Below are 10497 nucleotides of genomic sequence, written 5' to 3'. Positions count from 1 at the left end.
AGAGGTGGACAGGCAGACAGACAGACAGACTGACAGCAAGCATTACTAAACACATAAATAATTTATAATTTTAACAAAACTGGCATGTTTTGCTTTTCAAACTAGAAAAAGTTAGTGTTTTATTTTATGTTAGCGGTCTTTGTTTATCGCCCTGTGCTGCAGTCATCCAGCTGGGAATATGTGGACCCTATTTTGTAGTCAGAACATGGGGATGCAGGAGATCAAAGCCTAGACTAAAATACATCAGCTGCTGTCCCCCATACAGCGGCTCAGTGTGGTGCCTTATCTGGGCCGAGCAGGGAAAAGTTGTTTCCACCTCGTGAACTGCAGCCTGAGCTGTGCAAGAAAATACAAGAATATTTTATCTGTAGATGGTCGGCAGCTGCATGATGAATCCTCAGCAGCAGCTCACTCAGGTGGTCCAACATGAAACTTATATACAGTCTGTATGTTTGAATATATTACAGAACCACCAGAGCAGAACAGAACAGAGATGCTGGGTTCTGGATGTAGTCAGTTTGATATGTTACATGTAGATGAAATTTAGGTTTTGGTGACATTTAAATAAAAATAAAAGACGTTTGCTGTTTGATAAAATGCACCTCAGTGTGTTATTTATTTATTTATTTGGATGGGGGGTTGGCTTTGATGGCCAAGTAACCAATCATCAGGAATCTGATGTAACATGAGGCTCCTAAGTGGTAACACCAGTCACCAAAACGGAAAATGGTCATGATCTGTTCATATGTTTTGATATTATTTACTTTATCGCTTCCGTAGAGTTTTGAAGCATCTATTTTTCACACATTTCCAGTAAAGTGTAGAATAGTTTTCCTTTACTTTTTTCATCAATGCTGTTTTCCAGTTTCCTTCCACCTACATGTGACGCGCAGGGATAAAATTGTGTTTTGTTATGTGCGGGGGGGGGCTCTGTGGTTTCGGGGTAGCCATGGGTGCACATGTGTGTGCACACGCTACAAAATGTGATTGATGTCATCTGACAAACTGTAAATAAAATATAACAAGGGGAGACAACCCTTCTCTCTGAACACTAAAACACTAATCAAAGTCATTCTCGATACTGTTGGCAGTGCCGTGCACAAAACTACAGCTGATGACAATAAAACCTTTCTGTAAGTGCACTCTCCTGTGCATCTGTATCAAATATATCAAAACACTGTTTAAGCAGAATATCAGAGCAATTTACCTTCTGCTATTAAACATGTCTGTTTCTGACCTATTGTTCTCCCTACCTTGCCATCTGCCTTAAATTCTGCTCAGGGGCCCTCCTACCTGACCCGTGAGCCAGGTAAACCCTTTGCCACTGAAACACAGTCACATATTAACATTAACACAAATAAGTAACTGTAGAAAATACTAAAATATAACACTGAGCTTTGGCTCTTCAGCTTGGTAATTAGTCCAGTCCTCACAATATTATACAGTTAGCTTCGGCTATACAATGTGAACACAAGCCTTTATGTCTCAGAAAAGTCAAATAAAACCATACAGCTGTGTGGCTCCCCCAGATTTCCTTTAATACATTTTCAAATATAAAATACTATTTATACTCTGGCCCGGCTGAATAATTGATGGCTGTTATTACTAACTTAACCTTACTGTTATTAGCTGACAGCAAATTTGGAGCGAACTTGGGCTTGCGTAATTTGCGGGGTCCTACGCAATTTGCGTAGTGAGCGTATATGTATTGTTTTATTTTCCATATCATCCATCTTTTGTCGAGTTATTTCGCTTATTTTCTGATCTTTATATTTTGCCTTTTCTTGTTTTCTGACAGGGGAAACAGCAGAGAAAGATTCAGTTCTTAAATCACCAACATTACATAAAGTCTGATCCCAAACTGAGACGTCCACCTTAAATAAATGACCAACAGCAGAATTCAAGTGATTAAAGTGAATGAAAACACTTTACAGACAGAATCATCTCGGCTTCATTACATCAAACAGAAAACTGTACAAAGATTTTGGATCATTTAAAACATTTATTTTATATATTGTCAACATCTCATACATGTAAATAAACATTGATTTTAATGTTGGAAACTTTATAATCTGGACTAGAATTTAAAATGAAGGCTGTTGGATCTGAACAATGATTGGCCGCTCAAACATGCAGTTATTGATAAACTGATTGTTGTTTCTTTATCTGGATCCTCATCAGCTTCACAGAGTGGCTGCTGCTCTTCATGGCTCCACACACACCAGTCCAAATAATAAAACATGGACAACTATTTCAAATGACACAGTATCCATAAAAAAGAAAAGGCTAAACGAAGCAAACATAAAGAAACAGAGTGAAAGCATTTCACATGTGAAAAGGTCGACAACAGAAACTAAAAGTGTCGAACTAAATACCAAGAAAAAGAAATGAAACCAATGAAAAACAGTAAGTGAACCAAAGATCAACATGAGTTTGGAATAATGAGGCAGCAGGAGGACAGGTGCAGCTTCACAGGTTCAATTCAGAGACTTTTCCCTTTAAGAAATAAACATCATCATAAATATAATCATCCTCTTTATCTCTAACTGCTCTGTTCCACTGTCACACAGACCTTCACAGCTGATATCTGCAGTTCATCCCCAGTGTAAATGTATGGAAACATCCTCTGAGTGAAAGTGTGTGTGAAGGTGTGTATGTGTGTGTTAGTATCAGGATCAGAGAACGACAGCTTTCCTCTGTTCCAGTCCAGATTCACTCTGATCCTCTGGAGCTTCTTCTGCACTCGGAGAGCAGTGGGTGGAGCTGATGGTGACCATGCTGAGTATTTACCTTCATTGAACCATATTCCCCAGAATCCAGACAGTTTGGCTCCCTTCCTGTGGACAGACTCTGCTGACACTCCCAGTAACCAGCCTATACTGTCTCCAACCTCGACCTCCCAGCTGTGAGTCCCTGAGTTGAAGCCCTCAGAGCCCAGGACAGAGGTGAAATAATGATCAAACCTCTCTGGATTGTCAGGAAGCTGCTGTCTCTCTCCTCCTCTCACACTGGTCAGATCTTCAGACAGGATGAGTCTTGGACCAGCAGTGTTTGGGTCCAGGATCACAGGAGTGTAGGAGACCATGTCCTTCATCTTGTTCCAGATGTTGAAGGTCAGGTTGCCCAGGTGTTTGGCCTGGTCTATCAGAGCTCCTGAGGGCAGCTGTGGATCCTCCAGCAGGGGGCGCTGCTGGACTCTTTCCACTGCAGCCTTGTAGTTGAGCAGGAATGAGACGTCTTCAGCTCTCAGCTGCTCCTCTGTGGCTCTGACTGTGTCTGAAAGAGCTGCTATCTCTCTGCTCAGAGCCTCCATCTTCTCCTTCAGCACCTGACTCTTCTGCTCCTCTTCCTCCTCAGTGCAGCCATCCTGGCCTCCTCTTCCTCCTCTAGAAACTGGTGAAGCTTCTTAAACTGCTCCTTAATCTGCCTCTCTGTGTGTCGGGCCTGGACCTTCAGGTGTTCTGCTGTTTGATCAAACTTCCTTTAACTTGTTCAGAAACCTGTAACTTCTTCTTTAAGGGCTCCAGAGTTTCCTGAAGTTCCTTCTTGTGTTGTCGTGCAGCTTCATCGATGGGTCTGAATCTGTGGTCGCTGTGTTTTTCTGAATCTCTGCAGATGACACACACTGGCTGCTGATGGTCCAGACAGAAGAGTTTGAGTTTCTCAGAGTGCAGACTGCAGAGAGCCCCCTGAAGCTCTCTGATCTCTGTCCTGTAAGAAGGCCTCACAGAGGTTCTTTAACGCCAGGTTTAAAGGTGGTTCTGTCCTTGAAGACCTTCTCTTACAAACTGGACACTCATGTGCTGGTTTCTCTCTCCACCAGCTCTTCAGACAGTCTTCACAGAAGCTGTGGCTACATGACAGAAGAACAGGATCTCTAAAGACCTCATGACAGACCGCACAGCAGAAATCCTCCTCTGATCTGGAAGCCATTTTGTCTCCGAGTGAAGCTGAAACGCAGCAGACAGCACGTTACAACAGGAAGTCAGTTGTGTTCCCCTCCCTGCTGTAGAAAGTTGCCTCAGTTACTTTCACTTTGAGTCTCTGAGTGTTTTTCAGTCAGCAGCAGGTTGCAGTTGAAGTATTTCTCTACTTCAGTGCTTCAGTTCTTCAGTTCTCCCCTGTAACTGTCCTCCTCAGCTGAAGTCACAGCTTTGTAATGAAGGTGAATCTTACCGCCTGTCTGTCGCTGCGCTCTCTTCTCACTGAGAACTGAACAGGAACTGACTGTCTCCTGGTTTGTCTCAGGTGAGTCAGGTGAGGGGTGGAGCTCTGTCAGACCACTGCTTCATCTTAAAGGGAACAGATGATAAATATGATGAATATGATCCATCACAGCGCTTTGAGAACGCATCATTATGTCAACATGACTTTCATGAAAAGAGCAGCAAGAAAACACAAATTCATTTTCAGTTATTTCTGTGATTCTTTACTTTATTAAAATCATGATAAAGAAAAATTAAAAACATGACAACAATGGCACCACTGCTATCACCTGTTCTACCACTAATAAAATATTAATATTAACTTCATTTACTTTCAGAAAGTTACACAAAGATAAAACAGCTGAACTCACTCACTTTGGTCTGAAGGTGAATCTGGTCGCCTGTCTGTCGCTGTCTCCCTTCTCACTGAGAACTGAACAGGAACTGACTGTCTCCTGGTTTGTCTCAGGTGAGTCAGGTGAGGGGTGGAGCTCTGTCAGACCTCCTCTGCTAAATGCTTTCGCTTCACCTGTAACACAGGTTGTGTTTCATTCCAAAATCTTGATTCATTGCTGATATGTGGACTGATGGTGTGCAGCAGGCTGCTGCAACAGCTGGTTATGTTCAAAGTAGTTTGAACTCGGTGGAGGAGTTCAAATATAACTTAGTAAAGAACAGAGTGAACAGATCAGTGAGCGGCACAGAAATGAAATTCACTTTCTGTGAGCTCAAGTTTGTAATAGCTGCAGTCGTCACGACTCTTTGAGTAAACAGATATTTGATTGTGTTTTTCATTCCGGTCCATTGTAGAATAATAATACCAACTGATATTAAAACAGAACCTTCTGGATCATTTTTGCAGCTTTTTTGTCTGTTGGTCCTCCACTTTGTTCCAGACTGAAACATCTCAGCAGCTGCTGGACGGATTGTGATGAGATGTGCTTCATCGTTCATGCTCCCCTCAGGATGAACTGTAATAACTCTGCTGATCCTCTGACTTTCCATCTAGCGCCACCATCAGGTCGACATGTTAACGTGTCCAACACTTTGGTTTCTGACCAAACACCTGCAGAGCTGATGGCGTTCCCAGCAGCCATTAAAAACTACTGAAACTGCAATTTTTCACTTATTTTCTGATCTTTATATTTAACTAATGACATTCCCATCACTCTGTGTTTACTAACATGCTAAACTAAGATGGTGAACATATAAACATTATACCTGCTAAACATCAGCATGTTAGCATTGTCATTGTGAGCATGTTAGCATGCTGATGTTAGCATTTAGCTCAAAGCACTGCTGTATCTATGTACAGCCTCACAGAGCTGCTAGCATGGCTGCAGGCTGTTTTCAGCTCTGTCTCCAATGAATGATGTTCATATTCAGCTTTTCTGTATTAGCAAATTACTCCCAGTACACAGTGCAGTGCCAATGCTATGTTATATAATGCAGTAAGCGTGTTTCCATCCATGTATTTTCAATATGCACATTAAATAAAACCTGAGTGGAAACGTTGGAAATTTCAAAACACGTTGAAATATCTGTAGAGGTTGTTTGTGGATGACACCAGAACTAGACTGAGAGAATAAATGCTGATGTCATGAAGAGCTGAAAGCTGTCACAGATATGCCAGGCTTCACCAGCCAATAATCATCCACTCCTGCTCCCCATCAGTCCCAATCACAGCATGCTCAAAAGCACACTACTCACCTCAGTCAGTGTCCGACCTCAGTCATATCTAGGACTCCTCCTGTGAATCTCCTTGATCTCCCTACTACTGACATACCCAACTCTGGCTGTCATTCCTAATAAATTCCTTCTGGCTCTATCTTGGTGTCACTGCCTGTTTGTGACGTGACAGAAGGTCGGACCATAAACGCAGGGATGGTCCCGGTGGTCCCTTCCTGGACATGGAGAGTCTAGTCGAGAGGTACCTCCTCAACCACCCTTCACCACTTCTGGCGGCTAACGAGTTGGCTGCAGCCGGGGACTTTCTCAGGCTCAGCAGGGGAATGAGAGGGGTTTCTGGTAAGGTGTTACTTGGTCTTCATCTTGTATCCATCCCAGTTCCCAACTGAACGGTCCAAGGTAGCCTTCATAGTGCTCCGGCTAGTCGGCCCGGCACTGAACTGGGCGGGATCCCTAGTAGCGCGGGACAAGACAGTCCTCAACTCGTTGGGCCGATTCTTAACAGTACTCGGCAAGGAGTTTGGCCCGCCTGACATAAGGTCGTCAGCCAGTCCTCATCCCAAGCCTCCGCCTCCCAGCGGCTCACCTGCTCCGGTCCTAGCCCCACGGCCACAGCAGCCTCCTCCAGTCCCAGCTCCACGGCCTCAGCAGCCTACCAGCTCCTTGGCTTTTCCGCTCCCCATCTGCTCGCCGGCACCGCCTACCAGCTGCCCGCCAGTCCCAGTCCCAGCGGTGCCAGTCCCAGTCCCAGCGCCGCCAGCCTCTAGTCCCGAGGCCCAGCCGCCTGTTTCCAGCCCCACTGTCCCGTCGCCGGTTGCCAGCCTTCGCCATCTCCTCCTGTCCCCAGAGGGTCCCAGCCTTCGCCGTCGCCTCCCTGAGATGACCAGCTCCACTCCAGTCCAAGCTCAGACTCCGACCAGTTCCCCGGATCGGCTCACTACCGATGGTGGACAGGCCAACGCGTTGGGGGAGGGGGTTTTCGGCCCTCGGGAGCTGGCTGTGGAGGGGGGGGGGTAATGTCACAGATATGCCAGGCTTCACCAGCCAGTAATCATCCACTCCTGCTCCCCATCAGTCCCAATCACAGCATGCTCAAAAGCACACTACTCACCTCAATCAGTGTCCGACCTCAGTCATATCTAGGACTCCTCCTGTGAATCTCCTGTGAATCTCCTTGATCTCCCGATCTCCCTCCTACTGACTATCTCCCTCTCCATACCCGCTAACTCTGGCTGTCATTCCTAATAAACTCCTTCTGGCTCCATCTCGGTGTCCCTGCCTGTCTGTGACGTGACAAAAGCATCAGCTGTGTGTGGTTAATGAAAACATTCTTGGCAAATGCTTTCGCTTTCATCCGTCTTGAATTCCAAGAATTAGCCACCTCTAGTGCCCAATGGCCTACCCTCTTAATCATGATCACCCCAGCTCAGAAAGAAAACCCACAAAATAGAACCAGAGTCCTATTCCATTATGCTGCAGTATTCAGGCACACACATTGACTTCAATAAAATTAGCCTTTTCCAGAGCCAGCATCTAGTGGTAATTGGAAAAACTGCACCATAAGGCACTTCTGCTTTGGCATTCAGCCATGGTGGGTGCTGCTTGGTGAGGAGGCTGGAACCTTCATCACATGAACACATGAAACCAACAGAAACGTCATGTTTCCCACATGGTTTCCATCGTCTGATATTCCATTGGAGCTCTTTTAGTGACGTCATCTCGCTGTGTCCTCTTCTTCTGCAATGCTTTAATGGCAGCGGCTGGAGGATCAGCTCCAACAGCTGTTTACCTCCATCAGCCGATGAGCTCGTGTTCTCACAGCAGCAGTTTTGGTTATTAGCTGTGCGTCCTCGCTTCATGATGGAGCTCTCAGAGCATTTAACTGGTTGTGGTTTTATTTTATAGACATATTCTCTGCTTCTCTATTTCATATTTTACTCTTTTGCTTTTTGTATTTCGATATTTTGTTTAAAGTGACATAAATTGACCAGAAATGGCTGTAAAAATTCAATACTAGAATCAGAATCAGAATCAGAAATACTTTATTGATCCCCGTAGGGAAACTCTTTGTTCCAGTAGCTCTTCTTTACGTCAGTGCAGGAGAAAACGATATTATACACTATAAACAGGTCAGAAATAAATTAAGTAACATGTTGGTATAAGTATAAGATAAACTAAGTGTCGAGTACCAAGTGGGTTTACTGGTAGATGGTGAAGTACAGTATAAATACAATGTCACTAATTATGTAATAAATAATAGTAAAAGCGGAGGTGCACCTTAGAGGAGGAGTTAAATAGTTTGATGGCCACAGGCAGGAATGACTTCCTGTGGCGCTCTGTGGTGCTCTTTGGTGGGATGAGTCTTCCGCTGAAGGTGCTCCTTTGTTTAGCCAGCACGTCATGGAGCGGGTGGGAGACACTGTCCAAGATGGCGTGTAGTTTGGCCAGCATCCTCCTCTCTGACACCACCGCCAGAGAGTCCAGCTCCACCCCACAATGTTACTGGCCTTACGGATCAGTTTGTTCAGTCTGTTTGCGTCCGCTACCTTTAACCTGCTGCCCCAGCATGCAACAGCATACAGGATAGCACTGGCCACCACAGACTCATAAAACATCTTCAGCATTGTCCGGCAGATGTTGAAGGACCTCAGCCTCCTCAGAAAATAGAGGCGGCTCTGGCCCTTCCTGTAAACAGCCTGAGTGTTCTTGGTCCAGTCCAGTTTATTATCCAAGTGTACTCCCAGGTACTTGTAGTCCTCCACAATGTCCACACTGACCCCCTGGATGGAAACCGGGGTCACTGGTGCCTTGGCCCTCCGTAAATCCACAATCAGCTCCTTTGACTTTGTCGCATTGAGCTGCAGATGGTTCTGCTCGCACCATGAAACAAAGTTACCCACCACAGCCCTGTACTCCGTCTCATCACCACCGCTGATACATCCCACCACAGCAGAGTCATCAGAAAACTTCTGAAGGTGGCAGGACTCTGTGTGGTAGCTGAAGTCTGTGGTGTAGATGGTGAAGAGGAAGGGAGAGAGGACAGTCCCCTGAGGGGCCCCAGTGTTGCTGACCACGCTGTCTGACACACAGTGCTGCAGCCGCACATGCTGTGGTCTGCCAGTCAGGTAGTCCACAATCCAGGACACAAGGGGGGCGTCCACCTGCATCGCTGCCAGCTTCTCTCCCAGCAGGGCAGGCCGGATGGTGTTAAAAGCACTGGAGAAGTCAAAAAACATGATCCTCACCGTGCTTGCCGGCCTGTCCAGGTGGGTGTGGATGCGGTTAAGCAGGTAGATGATGGCGTCCTCAACTCCCAGTCGGGGCTGGTAGGCGAACTGAAGGGGGTCCAGGAGGGGTCTGACGATGGGCCGCAGCTGTTCCAGCACTAGTCTCTCCAGGGTCTTCATTATGTGGGAGGTCAGTGCCACCGGTCTGTAGTCCTTGGAGCCACTGGGACGTGGCGTCTTCGGCACAGGAACGAGGCAAGATGTCTTCCACAGAATGGGGACCCTTTGAAGACTCAGGCTCAGGTTAAAGACGTGTTGAAGGACTCCACAAAGCTGGGGGCACAGGCTTTTAGCACCCGGGGCTAACGCCATCGGGGCCTGCAGCCTTGTTCGAGTGGAGCCTCATCAGCTGTCCTCTCACCTGGTCAGCAGTCAGGCACACAGCAGAAGTTACAGGTGGGGAGGGGGAGTCGTCGGTCTGGAGAGGGCCGTTAGCCTGATGGGGAGGGGGGAGCAGAGTACTCAGAGGAGATTGAGGGCCGACAGCAGCTGATGTCCTCTCATCTGTGCAAATGTAGCTGAAATTCCTGCAATATTTTGTTCTCATCTGTGCAAATGTTATATTTTCTGTTATCTGTGCCAGTTTACTATAAATTGTGGTTTGTTCACTCAGATTTAGCAGAGACATCAGACTGTTGCCTTAAAGGGTCCCAGCCCTGATTGTCTTCTCAGTGTTTCATTGAGCTTCATCTCCCTCAGATACAATTTCATGGCTGAGAAAGTGAAAATCTGTAATTCAACATCGCCTTCAGTGTACATGTGACTTGTTTATAGACCAGAATAGTTTTTAATGATATAAAAACCTGTAAAACATGCAGAGTGGAGTGAGGAGAGGAGCTGGAGAAATAAAGTAACATGGAAGGATAAAAACACAAAGTGCAGATGAAAGAAAGAACAAGCTGTCATTTAACATGTTGAATTAAAGGTCAGTTCAGGGTATTTTTTATACGACTGCAAAGTCTACAAACTCAGATCAGATAGGACAGTTATTCTACAAAGCAAATGCGTATAGACGTTCTTGATTCCCTGGACTGAGACAGAAACTGTTTTCCTTCTAAAGTGGAGGTTTGCTGTGAGGTCAGGGCCACCCAAAGGATTTCTTTCATTGTCTTTATTTATAAAAGGTTCAAAAACCCACACAAAGAAAATAAAGCACTTTCCTCTTCAACAATAACCACGGCTGTGTTCCCGGCACTGGATTGTTTTTCTTTGAGGATATAGAAGAGATATCACTATCTGCTGATCGCCGTAGTTTAAATATGAAACGGAATAAACATATACAAGATAATATTCTGTTTTTCATATCATCATCATCA

The 10497-nt window shown here is 45.5% G+C and overlaps 1 protein-coding gene and 1 long non-coding RNA gene across 2 annotated transcripts; both read right to left on the bottom strand.

Annotated features, from left to right (window-relative positions):
• Nucleotides 1-1978: 1978 nt before the first annotated feature.
• Nucleotides 1979-3347, bottom strand: LOC122886408 (nuclear factor 7, ovary-like). Its single transcript, XM_044218573.1, has one exon. The coding sequence runs from the start codon at nucleotides 3311-3313 to the stop codon at nucleotides 2543-2545; it is 771 nt and encodes a 256-aa protein (XP_044074508.1). The 5' UTR covers nucleotides 3314-3347; the 3' UTR covers nucleotides 1979-2542.
• Nucleotides 3348-3692: 345 nt separating this feature from the next.
• LOC122886496 lies at nucleotides 3693-4963 on the bottom strand. Its single transcript, XR_006380373.1, has 3 exons — nucleotides 4581-4963; nucleotides 4177-4292; nucleotides 3693-3950 (listed from the first exon to the last, which is right to left on the bottom strand). It is a non-coding gene; the product is annotated as an uncharacterized LOC122886496 (long non-coding RNA).
• Between the last annotated feature and the right edge of the window lie 5534 nt (nucleotides 4964-10497).

This window comes from Siniperca chuatsi, linkage group LG2 (assembly GCF_020085105.1).
Source record: "Siniperca chuatsi isolate FFG_IHB_CAS linkage group LG2, ASM2008510v1, whole genome shotgun sequence".
Taxonomy (NCBI): Eukaryota; Metazoa; Chordata; class Actinopteri; order Centrarchiformes; family Sinipercidae; genus Siniperca; species Siniperca chuatsi.
The sequence above is the reverse complement of the archived record's forward strand: the minus strand, read 5'-3'. Positions and strand labels throughout refer to the sequence as shown.

What these genes read in the sequence shown, in the direction of transcription:
- LOC122886408 (XM_044218573.1), bottom strand. Translation starts at nt 3,313, where the DNA reads ATGGAGGCTCTGAGCAGAGAGATAGCAGCTCTTTCAGACACAGTCAGA.